The sequence below is a fragment of the Crotalus tigris genome, unplaced genomic scaffold (assembly GCF_016545835.1).
Source record: "Crotalus tigris isolate CLP2741 ecotype Arizona unplaced genomic scaffold, ASM1654583v1 scf7180000018388.308857, whole genome shotgun sequence".
Taxonomy (NCBI): domain Eukaryota; kingdom Metazoa; phylum Chordata; class Lepidosauria; order Squamata; family Viperidae; genus Crotalus; species Crotalus tigris.
In genome coordinates, this window is record NW_024096976.1 from 60436 (window position 1) to 85027 (window position 24592).

Consider the following 24592-nt stretch of genomic DNA (forward strand, 5'->3'; position numbering starts at 1 on the left):
CACCTTAAAACCAATCTTTCGGCAGCTTTCAGTGCAATAATTCAAACAAAATATATAGCTAAAACAAAAACAATAAAACAAAAACTAGGAAAAACAAAAAACTCTGGCACTGCAACCACATATTTCTGATGCAACCCATCACATTCTTGTCCCATTAGGATTTCACCTTATCCCATTGCTTTCCAGATGGTAAAAAGAGTGGCACCCTGTCAGATCTCCAGTGGGAGGACGTTCTATAGGGCAGGGGCAATTGAAAATTACCTTTCCATGGACCCACAAGGTGACAAATTTAAGGAAAGGGACCTGGAGTGTGCCTACCTATCTGCTCTGGTGGAATGGGCAATATTCTCAGGAAGTGGCAATCCCATGGATAACCTGAAAATATTTATTTAGCTATCATGTCCTGTCCTAAGTACAAATTATTAGATTAGATTAAGGTTTCTTTAATAGCTCTTTTGGAAGGCCACATGCATGTAATCTACCCAGGTTGTAATTTTCACTCTTAGTGTAGAGCAAGGAGAGAGATGGATGTCCTAAAATATAAAAAAATCAGAGTTGAAATGAAATTTGGAAAGGATCTCAGTGGTCATATAGTTCAACCCTGACAGATGCAAGAAATCTATTATTGAGATATCCTGCCAGATGGCCATGCAGCTTTTATTCAAACCTTCTAACAAATAAAACAACTTCTGACAACTTGAACTATTCAATGATAGAAAGAGAGTTTCAGAAGATAACATCCCATTCTTCATTAGAGTGCCTGAAGAAGATGCAGAACAAAAACTTGTGAAGGTACATAGCAATATGTATTATTGGATGGCTTTCAACTGAAGGAGATGAAACTTCAGTGAGACTTCATCTGCTTAATATTTCAGAAAAGAAATTCTTCTTGCCTTGAATTTCCTTGTTTATTCTTGATTCCCAAACTTCAAAAAGCAGAGCCAAACAAAGCTTTTTTGGGGGGGGGGTATTGTAATTTAATGCCATTGTTTCTGTGCATTCCTTAATAAGATTTTTGGTGATTTTTTGCAGTTGTATGATTTTCTTCTCTCAGCTAGTGTCCTTGCAATAGAAAAGTAGGGTGTCAACACTGCTAACATCAGATGTTCTTGCTTTGACAACAGATGGAAATGCAGCCATTTTTCTCTATTGCTTTTAGAGTTAGTTGATGCTGGGAGGGGGAATGTGGATGAGAGTCCAGCTAGTCATAACAATAATAATTCAGCCGTGGGAACCCAAGGCCATTGGGCCCAGAGTTGATAGAGTTTTGGCAGGCTGGAGAGCTAATTGGGGAATTTGATTTATGACTGTTTATTGGAGGAGGAACTTGTGCTTTGTTACTTTGTATCCGGGGAGGGGAATTTAGTTTTTTGTTTCGACTATGTAGTGCCGATACTTTGTTTCTCACATAAAAGATTTTTTAAGGTAAACAATGCCTCAAAGTTCTTTTGAAGAGTTTCATCTGTCGGAACCATGACATTAGGTTCATTATATCTCCTCATAAGACAAGCGCAATATGAAAATAGAAATCTCTGTGTTGGTAATAGTTAGTATAGGAAATACCAAGATTTTTGGTGACTGTTATTTTTATGATATAAAGAACATGAACTAAAAATTAATATATCAAACACTAGGGTAGTTGCTTTTGATAAAGAAAATTAAGTGAACAATTGCAAATCATATTTAAATGTTTAAAAACTAGAGCCAGAAGATAAAGCTGTATTTCTTGGTAAAGTATTTATGAAAGATGGGAAATGAATGGAGATATTCTAAGGCATGAAATTACTGGCAGAAAGATAGTGGGGTAGCATATAATTTATTGAGTCAAATGAATGTTGAAAGAGGTGAAAAAATGCTGTGTATAAGAGTTTGCTTTTGCTCATTTTGTTACGTGGAAGTAAGAGTGGGATATTTCAGAACAAACATAAAAGTAAATCAAATGTAATGGGAATGGTTACTTAAAAACATGTGTGGTAAAAGAAGAGGATAAGGTCAAGAACATATACAGTAAGTGCTGAATGAATATGGATTGAATATGAAAGTGAGTCATCAGGGTGAAAAGAAATAGATTGAACTGATGAAATGAATCAGGATCAAATCACAAAACAAATACCTAACAGAAGAGTAAATGGGTTGAGAGGAATGGACAAACTGAGAAAGTCATGATGGGATGGAATTGATAAGAGAAGTGAAAAGTTTTAAGACAAAAAGCATGTGTGACGCAGTTTGCCAATGTGGTGAAAAGAAGAATGGTTTTCAGGAAATACCTGAAAGAACTAAAGAGGCTTCTTGGATGAGAAGTGAAACATCTTCAAGGGAAAACAAAGTCTAGTTGCCTTTTGAAAAAGCACCTTTGGGACAATTTTCAGGAAACAAAAAATATAGGGAAATACAGTGAATGGCTTTGATATAAATTAGATTAATCTGTATTTTCTTATTTCATACCTTTATTTCTTTGACATACCATGGCTTACTTCTTTTCTGCACTTTGTATAATGCTACTTATACACGACAATAGCAGGATATGTATGAATATGGAGAGTTTGCCAAATAGTTGCTTTATTCTCAAAACTTGAAAAATTAAATTGCTCCAGCTTGGAGATGTTATTGTCATTGTTAATACTGTTTTGTTTGAAGCCTATCTTTTAATTCCTGTCTATATGCATATGAGGTTACCTTGCTAAGATTAAATTTTAGTTAAGTTGTTGCAAATTGTCTTTCCTTTTTCCCTTGGTAGGCATCCCATGAACATTATGGACTTTCAGTGTTGCATATCATTTTTGTGCAAAGATACAGTATAGAATCTCTGGACATTTGAGTTTCAATTATATATTTGATAAGCAAGCACAAATGACAGCCATCTATCAAACAGACATAATTAAGAAAGACCTAGCACTCATGTTTAAATCTAAAAAAAGTATGCAAAAGGAAGAAGAATTGCTAGGGATGGGGGGGGGGACCCCCAAAACTCAGCTATTAGCTTTTGGTTGCAAAATTACTTATATAAGACACATCTTTGACCAATGTATAGGACTAGGTTGATAATTCTTTTATCATTATATACTTTATGAGAGCAAAAGTAAACGAAGTCTATAGATAGCTGAATAATAGTAAATTCTTTTAAGTATCTTTCCGTTGGAAAAATGCGTACATTTTCTCAGAATTTTGTATTCAGACTTGAGTGCTACTACAAAGGTAGACTTTTAAGACTCTCTGACAGATGTTGCAGTACCCTTGTTTTGACATCCAGAATGTTAATTCATTTGGTCTGGCTTGATTAGTCTTATTGGCAAATAGGTAGCCGGGCAGCCTCTATGAGTCGATGAGTGCATAACCTTGGCAGCACTTTCCGTCTCTTTCTCCAGGTCATCACCAATTGAAGCAGACATAGAGATGTGATGGCTTTAGCTTGCAGCCCAGACATAGCAAATGCTAAGCTTTCTCCTTGGGCTCTATCCCATGTTCTCCTTGTTTGAACATGTATGGTTTTGTTCTCTGCAAGGGGAGGAGAAGACATTCTTCTTCCATAAGACAGAAATTTGCTCAGTTTGTTAATGTTTTAGCAAGGCTTGAGTGTGATTCACCCTGTCTGGCCTACTGTTTCTAAGGGCCAGGCTAACCATGGAAATAGAAATACTCCCTCCCACTCCCACTCTCCTATCAAACCCATTTAAACAAAGGTTTTAAAAGTCCCCTTCCTTGTGATTTTCCTTTTCAAATTTTTGTGGATCAATTTTTTCCTCCCTCTGGATTTCAGGGATGGGTTCTAATAAGTTAGCTTCAACATTCCTTCTAGTCCCCATGGAAATGCAATGAGCTTTTAAAGGAGAAAAAGAGTGAAGTTACGGAATAAGATATCAGGGGAAGGACAGTGAGCCAACAAAGAGATTCTGTGTGTCTCTTTTAATTTATATTTATATTTTGTCTAACCTGAGAACACTACCAATCGGCCTAAAACCCGCCCAGGGTCACTTTGCAGAGTGAGATGGGTGGTATATAAATTTAATAAATAAGTAAATAAATGGGGGACTCCAGTTTGAAATGCATATTTCCCCAAGATATTGCTGCTTCTAAGCGTGTTGGACTATAATTTCCACAGTTCCTGTTCAGCATTACCTTTATGGGAAATATAAAAATGTACATCTGGAGGATACAAAGACTTGGATTTAATGTGTACTATCATTATTGTGGATGCATCTCTTTCTCTTCCTTTAGGCTGCCAGGTTTCTGTTGGACTGCCAAGAAACTTCCAGAAGTACATGGGCATTGGTTTTTGGAAGAATGTCAGGATATGCCAGAGAAAAATTATGTTTAAGATCCAAGGCATATAGTAATAAAAGATTCTAAACAGAACCTATATTTTTCATTCTTCCACTATCAATCAATACGGAGAAGCAGCAAATAGCACTATTATTTTAGTGGGGAGTGACATGCAATTCACATATGGTAGAAGAGAATGGAGAAGAAAGGGAGGGAACAAAATATATACTTTGGAGAAGAATCTTGACATATGAGGTAACATAATCAACAACACCATTTTTATAGAACTGGAAAGGAATAGAATAGTCACAAAAGAAATTAATGAGCACATGAAGAACCCCACAGAATTCTTAGAAAGCTTGGCTACCTCCACATCAGTTCACACTTATAACAGGTATGGTTATAAATTCTTTTCTAAGCAATGGATTCATGATTAAAACACAGCTCCAAGTCTTATAATTTCAGATTTGACCCAAGTCTTATAATTTTAGATTTGACTTGATGTTTTGCCTGGGGCTTCACTTGTTCCCTTTAATTCCAAACTTTGAAACCACCACTGTTTCAAAGAAGCCTCAACTTTAAGTTTATAGTACTGGCAAAGCCAAAGGAATATGACAATTGTAGCAATGCAAAAAAATATATGGAGTTGGGGGAAAGGAAGTGACTTCAGAAGATAGTGCCATGAAAACTGGGTTTATTTAATATCCATGTGACAATAGCTAATTTTGGTGGTTGGGGAGAGAAATTGGGAAACTGAATTGGGAAAGTAGTGGATTCACTGAAATCCGTATTAGAATATTTTGTTACAAGTCTACATTGTAATTTTTGTTCATTCCTCTAATGTCCAAACTTTTGTCTGCTTTCTAAACTAAAATGCCATAATCCTATTGCACATTTGCTTGTTTGTTACAAATATTTTTACAACAAAAATGAATCCTAATAGTTTACACAAAACTGGACACCAACCTCAGCTAAGCAAAGGTTCCCCTCACTTTTGCTGTACTTGTTTTTCTAGCAAGAGTACTTCCAAGTTGTAGCCAGCCCTTTCAGGGGAAGATTGACCCATGAAAATTGTTGGTAGAAGTAGCCAAGGAGAGTAGAGGAAGAAGAGAACAGAAACTAGAACAATGTTGAAATGGAAGTTGGAAGAAAAAGGAAGTTGGTGATGAACCCAGATGTGACTGGATCTTTGCTCCCCAAAAAATGGTGCAGGCAAAAGGAAGTGAACTATGAATGTGTGTTCCAGCAGAGCTGCAGCAACTATAGCTGTATATAAGCAGTGTGGTGGCTGCCAAATATCCTACTTTTTTCTAGAAAAGTGGGTTTTGGTTCTACCAGGCAGGCATGTTTTTCCTTTTACAGGGAGTGCAGTGTCAGAGTCATCACGTACTAAATTAAAAGTAGGCTTTGAAGCAGCAAAGCTTTCAGGGTAGTAGCCAAGTGATCTAATCTCTTGGCTGTGTTGCTCTTTTGCATGGCCATTTCTAATACTTAAGAGGAAGAACTGCAGAGCAGGGAAAACGTGTTGTGTGTTCAGAAAACAGACCTGTCAATAATAACTGATTTACATGGAAGCAGAAATATTGCTGAAGAAAATTTATAGATCTTGTTTTGTCTTCCTTTTTAGCTAAGAAGCATCTTTGAAATGCTTGTCTCATGGAATTATTTGTGTCTGTTACCTAGAAGCTAAATGGTACAGAAATTTGCTCTCTTTCCCATTCTGCCTTGATGTTCACCCAAAAAAGATTTCCAGAGAGAAGTTTTGCTTTTCAGAGCCTCCTTCAGTATTTTGCATTTGGCTACCAATACTTTATTTTAAAACAAATTTTGAAGCTGAGTAGATGAAACTGTAAATCTCATTTTTGGGAATTTTTTTTTTGAAATGAACAATGAACCAAAAATTCAGTTTTAGCTTGCAAATTTGTCCCTTCTTCCATCAAATTGTACACATTTTTATGTACATTCCTCTTTGTATACATATTTATGAATATGTGCATAAATACATAAATATATGTATTTAAATTTCCTATATGAATTTACATGCCTTGAATTGGTCAGCATACACATTTAATAAATAAATATTTCTGAATATTTTTCAACTATTTTGTCCTAATTTATATATTTGGTGGTTGTTTTAGAATTGTAGATTACATGACAACATTAAGAAAAATGTTGAATTTTGTGAATATTTGTATTCTAATTTGCAGTGTTTTGGAAATGCAGGCTGGATAAATCCATATAAAAGTTGAGATTCAGTATATATCATACACCGTTATATAGAGATTTCTCTTAATGTCGTTGGCACAGGTATTCACAACATCTCTGAATGTTTATATCAAAAACATATATTCTGTATCTTCTGGGTGTGTTGGGCTCCTGTTAAACATGAAGTATACAAAACAAGAAACATAAGCAATCTGTAGTAAATATAGATTCATTTGAAAGTCATTATTAATTTGAAGTAGCTTGACTGTCTCTGGCTTTTTTAATTAGCTTGAATATCTGTGTTTTCATATGCTTAAATATGCTGTTGTCTAAACTGCTAAGGTGTTATTGAATATTAATGAACATTCCAGCTGTTCAGATGCAAAACCCCAAATGCTCTGTACATTAGAGGGAGTACTTAATGAAAGGAGGTGCAAACAAGGAAGGAGGTAATGCTGCCATAATCTTAGGTAATAATTAGTCTTTGTGTTTGGGTGTACTTAACAGAGGAGAGAGAGCATGTAAGAACTTCACAGGAATAGTCTCTAAATGTGAGGGGGAAAGAACACAAGTATCGCTTATACTTACCAGGCTACTTACAATATGTTATAAGCCATCACACTAAATTATAGTAGTACAGCATGATCTGATGCATTAGAAATCCTGTGTTGGTAAGATGTACTGAATAGAGAAACATCATGAAAAAAATACTACTTTCATGCCAAGATCAGTTTATTTTACCCATGGGATCAAGTGTACCATCTTTGTTAATTGCTTGCTAGGAAAGCTAGGCTAAGTAACAGTGCCTAGAATCTGTCTTTCACTTATAGAGTGACAGCCTCAGAATGCTAAGAATTTCCTTCCCACTACCCATCATATTTATAGGCATTCAGTCAAAAAATGCATGACTGAATATGTATGTGCTATTCCCAATCTCTAAATGGTAATGGAACCTTCTGTTTTGGAATTCTGCATTGTAATATTAGCTGTTGCTTGAAAATGAGGTATCAGGAGACTTGACATGACAACTTGCAGGCTGTTGCACTGTTCTTTGACTTAATTTCCTTATTGGGAACTCTTCTGTTATACACACAGGGCTGTGTTTCTCTTTACTGCTAGTTATCTTAATTTTAATTTCAGAGAAACAAAGTCTCATCCCACTGGGAGTTGCTCCCTGTCATCAGCCAGCCTGGGAAGAGGAGTGGGTGTTATTTTTAGTTCCTTAGGAAACATTTTTCTTTCTGCTTTGCTTTTTCCAGGGGCTACATTAAGCATGAGACCAGCCCCTATTCCAGTTGAAGAGCCAGAATGGAGACAGACTCCTCCGCCAGTCACAGCTACCTCTGGGACTTTCCGCTTGCGACGCGGCAGTCGGTTTACCTGGAGAAAGGAATGTTTGGCTGTCATGGAAAGGTAAATATAGGAACTACACATACAATAGATGGTGAGAGTTAGAGTGGAACATATCAAGAACCCTAGATAATGTTTTTAATTCTTTTTTTTCCCCTGCTGTTGTGCGCATTCAATGCCTGGATGTTAATTCTTTTTTAATCTGAAAAGATGTGAGATTTTTTACTACTATTTTATGGTAAAAAGTTGTAACTTGGAGCCTCGGCAGGTATCATGCTTGGTTTATATCATCATCTTGATATACTGTAAATTAGTTCAGTGTTTCAGTGTTTCAACTGTTGCAAAATAAGTTTATACATTTATTTGCAACCACACATTTTAGAAAAATTCATATAAAATTACAACAATCCATATCAATTCAATACAACCCCTTTAATATTAACAGTACTATTTTCAGCATGTGCATTTGTATCTTCCTTGTGGCCACTGTAAACAATAAAACTTTTTTTGTTACATATATATCTAGATCAATCAGCAGGTTTGATTTTTTAATCTGATTTAATAAACCAAACTGATTCAGTTAGATTAACAAGGGTATGATGACTCTAGCTCTAGGTTCCTGATATAACTTACAGTGTAGTAATTAATGGCTCATATCTTCCAATAGTATTACAAATGCATAAAAATATGTATCCTTTATATCTTCCATCAAAATAGACTGTTGGCATTGTTTGAAAATGAAGTTATGTGAAAGCTTATCTCAGGGAATGGAATGTAAATGTAAATAACACATTGTAAATAATGTGACATTCCTTGTCCATCTTTAGAAAATCTTTAGAAAATTGATACCACTTTGCCATCTTAAGCTTACATGCCTGCTCTCTTTAAAGCTTTAAAAAATAATAGTGTATGATAATTACTGTCATTCAGCAGTTCCTGATAATTATCAGTTCCTGATCATTGTGAAAATAGTTTTAGGCACAAATTCATTCATTTATTATTGTTAAATTGTTCATGGAGATGCATAGCTGTTCTTAGTTGGTGGAGCAATTTGTCTGCATAATTCCGACAACAAACAAGTCTAGAGCATTTTTCAATTGTTTAAATGACCGTTGGCCACATGGGCAAGACTTATAACAATATCACTTAATGAGATTAGGAGTAAGATTTGGGACTCCGTTCTCCTGGCCCTTATTTTGAGAGTGAAGAAGGATTAAAACAGTAATAAATATATTTAAGCCTCCTGAAGATTTAATACACCAATCTCCTTTTGTGGTTTTATGATTTGATGTCAATAGAATTAAAGGACTTGAGGAATCACAAAAAGGAAGGAAGGAAGGAAGGAAGGAAGGAAGGAAGGAAGGAAGGAAGGAAGGAAGGAAGGAAGGAAGGAAGGAAGGAAGGTACTAGAAAGTTTATGGCCTGCTTACTTAGCAGGATTCAACCTTACTTCTGGAGGCAAGAATATAGAAATGGACAAAACAGTGGTGATGTAAAATGCTGAATGATTGAATGGTAGAGGATGGAAGGATTTATATTCCTCCATCTGGTCATTAGCACTCTTTTTGAGAGTCGTTAAGACTACTTGGAGGTTTATTTGTGCCTCGGGATCATCTGAATAGTGCAAATGGATGCGGAACTTTCTTGGAACTGTTAAAAGGACTGTTGTAAACAGGAGATAGGTGGTGTTGTATCAGTCAGAACTGAAGAAGCTTCAAGGAAAAACAAAGTCCAGCTGCCGTTTGAAAAGGCACTTTTGGGATAACTATGACCTGGATGATTGAAAATCTGCATAGGCATTTAGAAAAAGCAAGGTTTTATGTTGGAAATGTGCAATTTTCTGGCAGAATTTTGTGTATTCAGGATGAATGGTAACACTTCACACAATGGAGGGTGCATTAATGCAGAACCAAAAATTATTTTTCCTAACCAATAATCAGAGTTGCATTTTCCCAGTGCTCTGCTCATACTGTCCCTGATGGTACAGATTTCTACAAGTTGGCAGTATTTCTACGTCCCACATAAATCATAGAAATGAACTGTTTCAAGGATATTTCAGTGTTTTTACCATTGCTTCACATTCTAGTCCAGCTCACATATTTTGGCCACTTTTCATTTTCATCCTTTACTGTCACCCTACACAAAAAAGATCATTTGATTCTCTCTGCAATCAGCCATCGCCATCCTGACGGGCGCCTTTTGTCTAGAAAGCACAATTGCATTTGTTGAAGGTTTATCCCCAGGCTTTTGTAATCATTCATTCTGCTCATCTTGTTGCTTCCTTCCCCCACCCCATCTACTTATCCATACAGTACACTTTTTTTGTGTGTGCTTCAAAGCATTCTGAGCCTAGCATAGTCTAATCATTTTTGATAGATATTTGGGAGTGGGGACAAGTTTAATATGGTGTCAACACTCACGTATCTTTAGCCTTTATATCTCACAACCTCTCTTTCTAACATTCAGAAAATGTTTTTATGGTTTTGGGTTCATATTGATATTGGCACTATTCAAATATTGATAAACCATATAATTTCTGTGAGTGGTATAAAAGGGCAGTTGGAGAAAATCTTCAGAGTGGTAGGAATGGAAAAACATGATAAGCTTTTAACAGAAAGAGGGACAAACAGATTATATCAGTCACATTCCAGACTTTGGTATTTGCATGTCTTGACATTCATTCATTCATTCACTTATTCATTCATTCTCTATAGTTCCCCAGTCAACAAAGTGATTCTCAGATCTGCATGAAAATTGTATTTTCATATATTTCTAATTCATTTGCTTTGAAGGCTAGTCCCTTGCAGTTTTCTTGGTGAGATTTGCCATTGCCTCCTTCCTAGGGCTGAGAGAGAGGGACTGGCTCAATGTCACCCAAGTGGCTCCGACTTTCTAGCCTGATATCTTAACCATTTCACCAAACTGGCTCTTCTTTTTTATGTACATGTGTAATATTTTGAGCTAAATACTGTATTGCAACTTTAGTAGAAGTGGGAAAGATTTTTTTTTTGTATGATGTGAAATTATTAGGTGGCCAAAAGGATGGAATAAGCAGGTACCCATGACAAGACTGGGGAACACAAAAGGAGTTCTCAAATGTCTATCCCACAAATCACAAGAGTCGATGGAGACAAAAGCCAATCTCAAAACTGGGTTATAGTGGTTTTTTTCTTTTTTCCGTCCTGTGTTCTTTGTTTTGGGAAATGCGTCTCCATTCTCTCAAGTAATAAAAATAGGAAAAATGATACTTTCCATAGCTGTTAATTAATTAACTTTCTTTAACACCCCACATCTGTTATTTGTAGCAGGAGCAGTAGGACTTCTGTGCACCTATATTAATATTTGGCTTAGTGAGAAACATATGTTTTATGAACTAGAAGTTCTGGCTGCCTTCATCTGTTGCCTTTTTCACTTCCTTTCATTCTGCCCTGCTCTTCTCTACTACTCCCCCGCCCTCCAAAAAAATTACTGGGTCCAGTGGGATAAGCGTTAGCAAAGCCAGTTGAGGCATAGTCAGTGACTTAATTCTCTGGATAGCATAGCTCTATGTAACAGTGTCTCCAGTTTGGAAAGTGTGGCACTAGTGAATGAGGGTGACTAAAAAGACACCCGAGGGATAATCCAAAATAGCTGAGGAGGCTGGAGGGCTCTGGACCAAGAAGATGAAAAGGTTGAAAAATCAACATGCAGATGGACTGAATTTTGCTGGGACTTGTCCTTGCTGATCCAAACTTCTAGCCAGATTCCTTGGATTAGATAACAAAATTTGCACATTTTAAAAATATTAATGGTGTAAGTAAAAAGCTGGAATATAAATTCAACAATATAATCCAGAAATGGATTGAAATATCCCAGAAGGTAGAAAGCAACCCATGCCTCTAACCTGATCTTGAGGTTGGACAGATCTATGTTCTGATAATTCCATTTAGGACAGGGATCCCCAACCCCCGGTCCATGGACCAGTACTGGGCCACGGCATGCCAGCAACCGGTTCACACAAACAAGGAAAGCTCCATCTACAGGATGCAGGCAGCACACAAAACGATGCCCCCTCCGGTCCACAGAAAAACCTCTCTCCATGTAACTGGTCCTTGGTGCCCAAAAGATTGGGGACCTCTGATTTAGGAGTTTGCAAGCCCCATGCCCCAAAAATTTGTACATCAGAACCTCTAAGTAATTTTTAATAAATCTCACCAGCCTACCTGTTAAGTGGTCAGTTATATGTTAGCACATATTTTAGCTGTGGAGACACATTTCCGCCTTCTTCCTTACATGGATATTTATGCATTTGTCCATGATGAATGTGATGGCTGTTGTCACATTTTGCTAGTAACATTTGCAAATAATGCTAATTCATAATTTGTAAATCTCTTTATAAGACTGATATAAATCATGTCTAATGGTGACAGTTTTCTTAATTCTCTTTATATACTTATCACCAGCAGAATTTCCTTTTGAAGAAGAACTTGAAGTGCTTCTGGTTGCCTACCTCTGACTTGAACTCTGACCATTGGCTCATATGCACTATAGTTATATAGTGTTATATTTCTCCCCTTTCAAATCCAAAGCACTGAAGAGCATTATTCTTCACAGCCCGCTCTTCTGCTGAAAAGTTTAAACAAGTCTGTTTCATATATTTAAAATTGGTGATGTTTTTTCCTCTATACAGGGTTGCTTAAAGATTTGTGGCTTGAGTTTGTTGTCTTTATTTTGTATGGGTACAAAGAATAGGATTTCTAAGATGAATACACTCTCTTTCTTTCTGTAGCTACTTCAATGAGAATCAATATCCTGATGAGGCCAAGAGAGAAGAAATTGCAAATGCCTGTAATGCAGTTATTCAGAAGCCAGGTACACAAGGAAGCCAAGGAGATATATTGCTCCCTTCCCTTCCCTTCCCTTCCCTTCCCTTCCCTTCCCTTCCCTTCCCTTCTTTCTCTCCTCCCCTCCTCTTCCCTCCCCTTCCCCTTTCCCTTCTCTCTTAATATATATTTTGCCTTGTTTACTTAAATATATTTTTTCCTTATTAGTTCTAACTCAGTCATCCATGCATGTGTTAACACAGAAACTGCATGAATCCTAGACAAAATGAAAAAGAAATACAGTACCCAAATATGCTGTCAAAGGCCAGTTACTATTTTCAAAAATGACCCAATGCATTTTCACTTTCAGCAGTAATCTACCATCTCAGGACTATTTTCCATTTAAATTTAAAAATTGTAAATTAAAATTTAAAAATTTAAAAAGGGAAAGAAGAGATTCGGTACATGGGGAGAGAGAACATCTGGTTTTTGAGAGTGTTTCAAAACAGAAAAGCCTGTTTGAAAGAGAACTGTGAAGCTCAAAATATGTCAAGCCATTTTTTTTATTAAAAAACAGAAGGTGCTGAATTAACAGTGTTAAATTTCTTCTTCTTATGTTATAGTGTTCATCTGTTTCTACCTTCAGAAGGGCAGAATATATTTTTGGCAGTTGCACTGACTAATATAATATCCAGCAGGTGCTTCAGAAGGACAAAAACTAGGGTGGGATTTAAATATTGCATGTGGTTGTGAAAATAAAGTAGGTGAGCAATGTGCGGTTCTAAGTTTCTTTTTGGAGGATCTCAGAGCTGCTGCTGTTTATTAAATTTAGTGGGAAACACAAGACGACTAATTTAAGTCCTAAAATTCCTGTCCTCTTGAGTCCTGGGTACTCTTACATGTGTGATGTGGTTATACTCACTTTGTAGTCCACAGGTCTCCAAAAACTATTAAAAGGACTTTTAGGTTTGGGTTTTATTTTTTATTTTATTTTTATTTAGAAAATAAACTCTCATATGGTTTGGGAAAACCATCTCCAATATCCCTTCCAACTCTGGTATTCTATTCTAGATCTTGTCCTGGAACTATTAAAAGCAAGTATACCAGCATATTTCTTTTTTTATTTTGCACAGGAAAGAAGCTGTCAGATCTGGAGCGAGTTACTTCCCTCAAAGTGTACAATTGGTTTGCCAATAGAAGGAAGGAAATCAAAAGGCGAGCCAATATTGGTAATGTATCAGACAGCCTTGAAGAACTGCTGAAGAAAGATGGAACATGATTGACTTTTCTTAACAGGAAAACAGAGTCTTGATAATATTTTTAAAGTAAAAGCTTGACAACATGGTCAAAACAAATTTTCTCTCTTCCTTTATTATCACTAAACAGTTCATCAATGTTAACATGCCGCCAAAAAGCATTGGTATATGTGTATATAGCATCTTTAAGTCCCTTAGGGAGGGAATTTCATCATGCCTTTCAAGAAAACCTAGAGATTTCCAGTTTTGTTGGAAACTTCTCTGCACTTGCTCTGATGAAAAGATCAACGGATGAAATATATTTAGTCCACCACTGTGATTATCTGGGAATATTAGGCCATAAAGTAATGAATTTTAATATACTTAGGGTGGCAATAAGGGCCAGTAGAATAGTAAGTGCTACATATGAACTCTAAAACATACCTCAAAATGTTCTACAATGTACCACATTGCTTGGGACCAACAATTTGTGTGAAAAGCTTTCCTTGCGGTTGGATTATTTTTGAAAAACCTGCCTTATTTCTCCCAGTGTCCTCAAAATGAAGCAGAGACTGTTCAAGTTATTGAACAAGTTTGTATGACACATAAATCTTTATAAAGCTTATCTTAGCCTGTTGTCCAAATCTATTCTAGGCCAGGAATAACTAAAATATTCCACATACCTATGATCTGAAACTGGTTTACGTTTTCATGCCTTGACTGTAGCTCCATGTTCCATGCAAATGGAACAGAAGCAGGTGAGCAATGGATGCTCCCCATTATAATCTCTAAACATAGAGTTGGCTGGCAGGAATAGCAGCATTTTTGTTCCTTCCACCTTAATTGTATCTCCTGCAGATATTTAGTGAATTGGTAAAATTGGACGGAGGAAGCATTAGTGATAACCATGTGCCGGTGAAGCAACCACCGGCCTATTTTGGGTTGCTGTTGCTGGTTAAAAAAAAATTAAACTGGGGAGTGATGGCTGCAACAACAGCTGGGCAGGAAGAAAGCTTTGCATAATTGTTTGCTGAAGTCCCCATGGTATGTCTCTTACAGCTGATCACTCTCAACCATATACTGGTGTGTCTTCTGATTAGGCCCTTCTGATGCCATGAACAGTGGCATGTTCCCATCTCTGTCCCCCAATTTAGTTTTCCTTCACATCCTTCTCCCTCTTTATCATCTCACCACAGTCACAAATATAATACCATACAGCGCCTAATATTCTGCTAGAGAAAATAAATATTTAAAGAAAAGTCCTCACTTTAATTAGCATTTCTTGTATACTGATAAATAATACAGGTATCCAGCACTTTCCAGAGTTTGAAATGCTTTGGATATAGAATAGTAAATAACAAATTACAATTTTCTAACACATTATGCAGAAAAGGAGCTTTAAATGTGCCTATCTATCATATAAAATATTTAACATATAAATGTGCAATTAATTACATAAATTAATTTCTTTTTGCTTTGAATTTTTAATTTGTGTATGCTTTCAGAGAAAAACCTCAAGTATAAATCTTCCCTCAGATTTCTGAACTTTTTTAATAATTTAAGAGTTCAGGTTCTTCCAGTGAAATTGACTGATAGCAGATTCAAGAGAGAACAAACAACAAAAAGCAAACTTTTGACAATTTAACACAATATGGTGGTTGACCCAAAATTACATTATTTTTCATAGGGTACAAAACCAAATAATGGAGCAGAAGAGTTTTTATTGGCTGTTAGCTGGAATGGTGATTTGGAATCTGCAGTTTTAGATGCAATGTATTTTGAAATGCCAGTTGCTGAGGGTTACAACCACCAGAGAAAAGCAGTGCCTTTCAAGTCCTGCTTGTGGACTTCCTGGAGGCATCTGTCTCTGGCCATTGTTGGAACTAGAATGCTGAACTAGATGGACCTTTGAGCTGATCCATGCAGGGAACTTCTTATGTTCTTATACTTCCTTAGGATGAGATAGCAAGCTGGTGCCTGGGAAACACACACACACACATCAGAAGGAAGCTGGCAGATGTTGTCCATTAGCATGAGAAAGCTAAAAACCAAACAATGGTATGGATAGCAGACCAATAAAGTAGGATGAGTCTAAGATTCTTTGTAATGTCACAAAAAATAGTGAAGCATCTTGTTATGTTCATATAACTTGTGAGTTTCACTCTAGAATATTTCTGTTGCAAGGAACAGGTATTGCAAGCTCGGCAGTCGAGGGATTGGAGCCAGCTAGAAATCCAATTGGGGTTATAAAATATTTTCAAAGGCTGATGACCCTGGATAGAAACTGATTTTTTTTCTTTTAAATTGGCATTTATACTCCTCCAACCAAATTCATTTTCCTTTTTTAACAGTGCAACTACATGCACAAAAGAGGTTTGCACCATATTGAAATGAAGATGAAAAGGGGACTTCACTTAGGGTGTGGGTTTACTGTAAGAACCATCAAGCCAGAATTAAAACTGCAGAAAAGGGATAGTCCCAATCATTACATAGAAAATAAGAGAGGGAGAGAGAAGGATGCTGCTTTACTCCTTTGATTATGGTTTCACTAATAAAATGTGCATTTTGTCCCTTTCTTAAGAAGGGGCTCCTAAATGCAAGCCTATTTGGTAGGACGAGCTCCATGTGTGACCTGATTCTACAGGAGTGTAGGAAAAAAATCCAAACCATGATGCCAGTTGCAGAATGCAGCTGTTGAGAATTGCTGTTTTGATTTAGAGGGAAAGTTTCCAGTCCTTATGAATCCATAAATAGCATTTGCTGAAATCTCTAAATTTAAAGAGGCAGTTGTGAAAGATATTTTAGTATCTTATAAAAGACAGTTGCTGTCCCCCAGCACTAGTAAGACCACAGGAAATTATATAAAATCAGAAGTTATTCAAGCCTATATGAGAAATTCTGCAAATTGAGTAAATCTATGTAGCCACATTTCTTTGGCAGAATTTGGCTTTCAGAATTAATTTTTTCTTGTTGCTGAATTTAAGCTGAAAAAAAAAATAGTTCTGAGTATTTCTTTGAGGTTCTTACAAGAAACAAGATGCCCCGCTTGTGAGGATTCTGGTTTTTCATCTTCATCCTTATTGGTAACCCTGCAGCAGATAATTCAGGGATCAATTTGCTTTTTTCGAAGAAGCAGCAATCCTGGAGAGTCATGGGATAGATGTACAAAGTCCCGGAGGCCATTCCAACAGTGACGACGTAGACGGAAATGACTATTCAGAGCAGGTAAGTATGTGAGCTAAGTCAGGGGGCTCCAATATGGAGAGTCCCCCTGTAGGCCACTCTTCCTCCTCTGGGTTTGGGGGCGGAATGTGGAGTGGTGGGGTCTTTCATCCTTCAGCCTCCTAAGATTATGTGGCCTTTTATCCTGCTGTGCAATGGGGGGAGGCAGAAAAACACAGCATTCCTCTCCCCCCATGGACCAGCCTTCACCCATATGGATTTATTGTCATACAACAGGAGACTTGGCAAGTACGCAATGGGGAGGAGGAGGGAAGATGTACAGAGGGAGGCAGAGAAGCAGAGAAGTTAGAAGAAGACAGGAGGATCTGCTCAAAACAAGCAAGTTGATACTCTGTTCACACATATTTGCCAAATGCAGGGGCATGATGAATTCCCCCAATTTGCACCACCATGCATAGTAAACACCGTGTCTGTTTCTCTCCTGTGCCCTTGTAACCAGAGCTGTGTGTGCATCCCCAGACATCCTTTTTGAAACTCTTTTAAGAATGTGTCCTTTCTGTCCACACCATTCTGGACTGAGGGCAGATATGCATGGTCAATTTAGTGATGCTGTTCATTGAACAGCCCATGAAGTATGAGGAACAGCAGGATGAGCCAAGCATCTCTCCTCCAATTTGATGAATCCTCTTTCATTTTCTAACAACTATTATCTTTTGCCCTCCGATGTCATTGTTTACGTAACCTTGATGTCCATGTCATATCCACCATGTACTCCTTGCAAAAAATTACAATTCAGTCTTAGAAAGAAAATAGTTAATGATTCATACCAAATAAAAGCATATCCACTTGCTTAAGTTTCAGTATAAATTTCTGAATCACACATTTGATGTGGAACACACAGCCCTGCTTATACCATAAAGATCTACAAGTCTTACTCTCTCCTTACCCACCCTTCCCACAATGCAACGAATGCATAGCTGCATGCTCCTCTTCCCAGAATTGAATGCATTGATGTAAATGGATAATATGGCAGCTCAATTCCAACCAATAATATTCCATCTAACCTCCTGGTGCCAACATGTTTACCTTTTTAAGGCAGGATAAAGCTTTCTTCATAGTTTGTCCCTGCTCTTGAGATACTATTTTAAAAATTGCTTTTATTCTTAGGAACATAGGAAGTGCCTTTCACCACTGGTCCATCTAGCACAGTGTTGTTGAAGTACTGGTTTACAATGATATTCTAGGTCTCACTTATTTTCCCCTAACCATTTCAGGAGATGCTAAGGCATGAACTTGGCACTTTTGGTATGGAAAGCAGGTGTTCTGCCTCTGAGCTGTAGGGCCTGTACATTCTTGATAGGCCATATCTATCATCCAGTCTTCATATTTTGTTGTTTATTTTCCCCCTCTTTCCCCCATACTTTCTGTTAGTTTATGCTCTTATTTTTAAAACTACTCTAGGTACATTTTGGTAATATAAATATATGAAATGAATACTTTTCTTTTTAATTTCTAAGGGAAACTGATTGCTAAAGTGGAAAATAAGAGGATATTAATAGAAAAAGAGCTCTCTCACAGAAGAGGCGCTTCAACTACATTTCATGTTTGAGTTAGACACATATAGTTCTTGGCTGATCGTTAAGACAAATATAACAGTTATTTAGAGTTGTGATAATCCCTTTGGTTTTCTTCCATTGTTGAGATTCTTCTAGCTTTGTGGTTCCTCCATTAACTAGGTCAGATCAGATGGCATTATTGTGATCAGTGTGTTTTTAATGGAAATGATATATTTTGCACATGAAACATACTTTTTATTTAATTTCTTTGAATGTTTTTAGTGGAAATATGGAAAATAAAAACAAATAAAATATAAGCCTTTAACTTGAATATGTAATGAAGGCAATTAGGAAAAAATTAGTCATCTATTGTAATCCAGCTTCTTTGTCTGTAATTTTTCTGTAATCAAGTTCTCACTCAGCTAATAGACTGACAGAACTTTAATCTTGTTAAATATGCCATATATTGGGCAGCCATTGGGTAAGAATGTTCTAGTTCTGGATTTATTGTTTGAAGCAGGGTATAAGTTCAATAGGTTGGTAAGGCCATATCCAACTCTCTGTTTCTGTACCCTTTTTGTAAATCTAATTAAGACTACAAGCAGAAATCAATTATTGAGTTTCCATGGTTTTTTATTGTTCCTTCATGAGCTCATGTTACACTGCCTAGTAATTCATTCTGGTTCTAGTAACCTGGTGACCACATTTCTCTTGTTTATTTGTTAGTCTTGATCAAGATGAAGAAATATTTTTTCTTCATTTAACGAGACACACACAGATTAAAATTGCAAATCCTACTGGTAAATGGATTGTTGGATAGAACATACTGTAGAACTGTCTCTGATGTTCTCTCATAGGATTGAACAAGAGATACAGAGCCCATATGAAGATGGGAAACGTCAGTGGTTAAATTCTATCAAATATTTGCTTGTAGCATTTAACAGAAAAAAATACTAATGAGATGGGTGGGAGAGTGGGTTAATAAATGAATTAGGATCAGTTTTTTCATCTAAAATCATGTTCTTTTCTTGAGGGTTTTGGAATAATACAATGGGAGATAATATTGTATAAATCTCAGTAGAAGTAATGACTACTTCTTAACCTTTTGATTCACATCATTCTGTATGGAGAGAGCACATATAAACCTTTTAAAAATATCACCCCTACTTCTCACCCCACCCCAGTTTTTAAAACAACATGTTTATGCACTGGTCTGTTTAGTTTACTCAAACTTCACCTTTCTTAGGTTCAAAATAGAGAAGACAACAATGATCACAGAATCTAATTATGCTCAGATTTGAAGGCCATTTAGAAATTTCAGCTGGTACAGTATATCATTTGAGGCAAAATGATCAAACAGGTAACATCTTTTCTACACCAGTTGAATTTCTGGCTCCAGTTCAAGATTGGGTAAATCAACACTTCAGCTGTGGTATTAGCGCACATATTCAGAGTCAGAGTAGCAGTGTGTGGAGAAAAGGCTTTAATTGTATTTCCTTCCCCACACAAGTAAATCCAGGATTTCTGGTAAAACTTGCAGGTACTTGATATACTTCTCTCCATCCATTACAACTTTATTGCTGATAATAAGGTTCTTTTAACAGTTAGTTTGGCAGCAGCTATGAAAAAGCTCTATGATTTGTCATTTAGGCATGAGTTAACTCTATGAGTCATCATATGTTGAGAAGCCAGATGGATATATTTTAATACAATGAATATGACATTGGGCAAGAATAACAGTGGAGATGAAGGAGAAGAACCATGGGCACATAAAGCCTTTGAAAGCTGCCTGCCTATAAACTGCAGGCAGACCATCCATATAGTGGACTTCTTCCTTCCTACATGAAGCCAAGCTGACCTGTTCAGAAGGAAAGCACTTCTTAGAGGATGCCATTTTAACCAACAAGCTATAGCAAGTCTTTCATCATGGTGAGGAAAATTAACTTTTCTCTCATGCTGTGTTTTAAAGAGAATTAAGACATGGGAGCAGGTGCCTTATACATTTTTCTTAATTTATTTGCAATGACTCTTGGGCTTTAGATTACGTTCATTTTTTTTTACTGAAAATATTCTTCTATACTGTAATTTCTTTTGAACAGTATTATGGAATATGGTTTGAGAGTTTCTTTTATAATCATTTGAATATGTCTATTGTCTTCACAGGCTCATTAGCCTTTAAGACAATATATACATTCTTAAAATATATTAATTAAATTAAGCCATTTGCTGCTGAACATGTGCTGGACTGTTTCATTTTTCTGTTCAGATTTTATTCTCTAGGGCTCTTTAGAAACATAAAAACAATTACAAACTAGTACAAGATAGTGTGTTATGCAGTTGCTATAATTAATTTAAGGTAGATTAATAGTTATAACATTTTAATTCTATTATGTGAATGTCAATATTCCACAAACACAGAACTAGACCATTGATCCCTCTAGCTCAGTATTATCAACACCTGCTTACAGCAGTTAATTTTCTAGAGTTTCAGACAGTTTTTTTTAAATGTTGCATGTGCTATGCCACTGGGCTCTTGTGCCTTCATATATACTTGGCTACTGCAAATGTGAGCAATGAATAATAGATTTTTAAACTAGAAGATGCTTCCTTAAATATTTATTAAAATATTATTTATACATTAATTAGAATATTTATAATAATAGAAATGCTTGGAAAACTGCAAGTGTAAAATTTGCATAGTTTGAATTAGGACAGGCAACTTTGCGAGGGCTAAGAAACACATTTTACTTTGTGTGGAAGCTGCCTCTAAGAAAATGGGTGGAGCTGAGAGAAAACAGAATTGATTAAAATATTTTTTAAAAACACCCTTTAAAGATAATAAATATAAACTCCTAAGTTTATACTAGTGTTAACATTTGCTATCCAGTTTTGCAGTAAAATCCACAAACAAATTTCAGTGGCAAACTATTCAATACATTTGGAAACCATTAGAAAAATTTAAAAGCCTGCGTGTGGCTGAAGGATATACAGTACATTGCCCTCCTATTTTCAAAGAATCAGCACTCCAAGGAATTTAATTTCATATTGCATAGGGAATTAAAGAACATTTAAGTAGGAAATTGGAGGTGCAGGTGTTATACCATGGGCATCTGGAGCCATGCTGATCAAGTGGCATAATTGGCTTTAATGGATGAATACCACATGGGTCAGCTTAAAGAATATCATTTTTTTCTCTTTCTACAGCTTGTATTATCTAAGGGAAACATTGCTGCCAAAATGAAGATGAGAAAAAACTAGTGTGTAGAGGAAAACAAGTAGCTGCAAAGAAATATAATCAATGGGAGGAAGAAAAATATTTAGATTAAAAAAGCAGAGAAAATGTGATTTTGATCGAAGTAAAGAATCGTTTTGGCAGAGAGTGAAGTGAGCCACAGAGCTTCCAGCAAAATGAATGGAATTAAAAATAAAGTGATAAATCAGTTTAGGATGAAACTGAAGTGAGGGAACGCTAGAAAGAGTATCCCAAAGGTGCTTTTTCAAGAGGCAACAGGGCTTTGTTGTTTTTCTTTGAAGACGTTTTGCTTCTCATCCAAGAAGCAAATTCCCCACCATCCAGTCAGAGCTGAAGAAGCTTCTTGGATGAGAAGCAAAATGTCTTCAAAGAAAAACAAGAAAGTCCAGTTGCCTTGTGAAAAAGCACCCCTGGGATAACTATGATCTGGATGACATTTAGCTAGAAAGAGTAATCTAAATATTTGAGTGGGAATGGTTGTAATACAATATATCAAAGAGTTTGGGGGAGGGGGAGCAGATATTCCTGGAAAGGAAGGGCAAAGAACAATGGGCCAATTGAAACTGTGAGTTCAAGTGCTGCTTTAGCTATGAAAGCCAGCTGGATGATTTTGGGCCAGTCATTTTTTCTCTGCCTTACAGGTTTTCTGTTGTTGTGGGGAAATAGGAGGAGGAAGGAGCTCCCTTGAGTTATTTGTAAAAATAATGGAGGCAGGATACAAATAAATAAATAAATAAAATGGCAGTGGGTTCCAAGAGTATAAACTCCCAGTGGGGTCATCCAAGGTGTGAAAATCATCTCAACTGCCCGGCTACAGCAAACAGGCACCTTCATCAGGTAGCCATGATAGAGGAATTTCATACTGCATGGGAAAAGACAGTGGTAAATGACTCCTATATTTTACCAAGAAAACCATATGGGTAGACAAGATAAAGGGATTGCTGATATTGATATACTGTAGTACTGGGTAATGGGCCTTCAGATGGTACTCATCATGTGGCTGGACAGATGTGATTTGAGTGTGATTTGTTGGATATGAATGAATGAAAACTTCATTTGTGCCTGGCAAGTGGAAGAATGCAGTTATTATTTCTGTATGAAGAAAAAGATAACAACTACAGGGTGATTAGTTTATTAATTGCATCTGGAAAGGTATATTACAGAAGTCTGATAGAAAAGGTATGAGATGGAACAGTAAGTGAAGTGTTGCTGCTTCATCCCAGGCAAGGATCATGCAGGTCAATGTTTTGTCCTTTTGTTCTCAAAATTATCCTTGTTCATTTAGAGAAGGCCTATGATAATATAAAACATAAACCTTTTAAAAATATCATCCCTACTTCCAGTGGTGGGATTCAAATATGTGAACAACCAGTTCTCTGTGTGGATGCCGCTTCCGGAAGTCCATTCTGGATCTGGGCAACAAAACATTAGCTACCAGTTCTGCTGAACTGGTGCAAACTGGCTGAATCTCACCACTGCCTACTTCCCACCCCACCCCAGTTTTTAAATCAACACATTTATGCATTGGCCTGTTTAGATTTCTCAAACTTCAGCTTTCTTAGGTTCAAAATAGAGAAGACAACAATGATCACAGAATCTAACTTAAATCTAATAAAATTATGCCAAGTGCATCCATTCCTGAGAGACTCTGCTCATAATCACTCAGGCCATAGACACTTCTTGGTTGGGCTATGACATTGTGCTTTGTCCTTGGAAAATATTTGGAAGGTTGAACTGGTTCAGAATGTAACGGCACACGCAGTGCTGAATGCACTGAGGTTACAAGGTAGACAGACTGAGAAACTAATGCCAAGTAGGTCAATACTTCTTTCACTGTAATAGCTATTGTAACAGAATTTTTCAAGTCTGAACGTGCTTCCTCCTCCCTTTCTTTATCTCTGTATGCACTGAGATGTTTTCTCAATAACTTTCTTGAGGCAGACTCAGGCACCTTTTATCTGACTGTTCCTTCATAGTGGCTTTTCCTTTTGACCTTCTAGACCCTTTCGCCTTATAGGATTCAGAAGTCTGAATCAGTTGCGGTGCCTACCCTATGGAACAGTTTGAGCCCCCAGCATACCATAGGGTGCCCAGAACTCTATGCATTGCCACATTCTGGACCAGTTACAATTTCTAGATGGTCTTCAAGGGCAACCCTATGAAAACCATGTTGTAGTAATCCCAACAAGAAAATGACAGGGCATAACTGACTATGCGCAAGGCTCCTCGGTCGCAGAATGGGCATCACTGGTACACAAGATGGATCTGTGCAAAGATTCCCCCCAGCCACAAGTGCCATCTGCTTCTCAACATAATTCAAATCACTCTGTTTCCAGCAAGAAACCTTTCAACAGTGTTGGACTACCAGTCCCATCACTTCCCACTGATGAGTGTTATGCAACAGTGTTCATTCTCAGACAATATATTTGGATAGTGCCAATTGGAGAAAAATTATTTAAATCTCTTAAGAAAATATTTTTTGTTTTTACTTGGCCAATGCATTACAAAACAAGTCATTATTTGAGCCTTGCTTGGCAATAAAATTAGGATTTGACTCTTCAGTAATTTTTTTTAAAGAGAAATTCACTATAGGCTCCCTAAGGCATGCAGCTTGTTCCCATTTTCCTCTTGAGAAGCAATCAAAAGATAATGCCCTGTACCTTCTTAATTTTAGTTTGTTTTGATTTGTAAGTATCCTAGTTGGGTAACATCCTATAGTTAGGTAGCAACAAACTATAATAAATCTAA

At 36.7% G+C, this 24592-nt stretch overlaps 1 protein-coding gene across 7 annotated transcripts in view; it reads left to right on the forward strand.

Moving 5' to 3' along the window:
- The window catches only part of HMBOX1 (homeobox containing 1), a 64004-nt gene that overhangs the window by 28835 nt on the left and 10577 nt on the right, over positions 1-24592 (forward strand). The window contains exons 5-9 of one of the 7 annotated variants that reach the window (XM_039351959.1): positions 7725-7878; positions 12584-12666; positions 13751-13846; positions 16983-17077; positions 17312-17413. In XM_039351959.1, the coding sequence (XP_039207893.1) occupies positions 7725-7878; positions 12584-12666; positions 13751-13846; positions 16983-17077; positions 17312-17413 (530 nt within the window). The remainder of the gene's footprint in view (positions 1-7724; positions 7879-12583; positions 12667-13750; positions 13847-16982; positions 17078-17311; positions 17414-24592) is intronic. The other 6 variants (XM_039351961.1, XM_039351962.1, XM_039351963.1 and 3 more) reach the window with 6 other exon arrangements.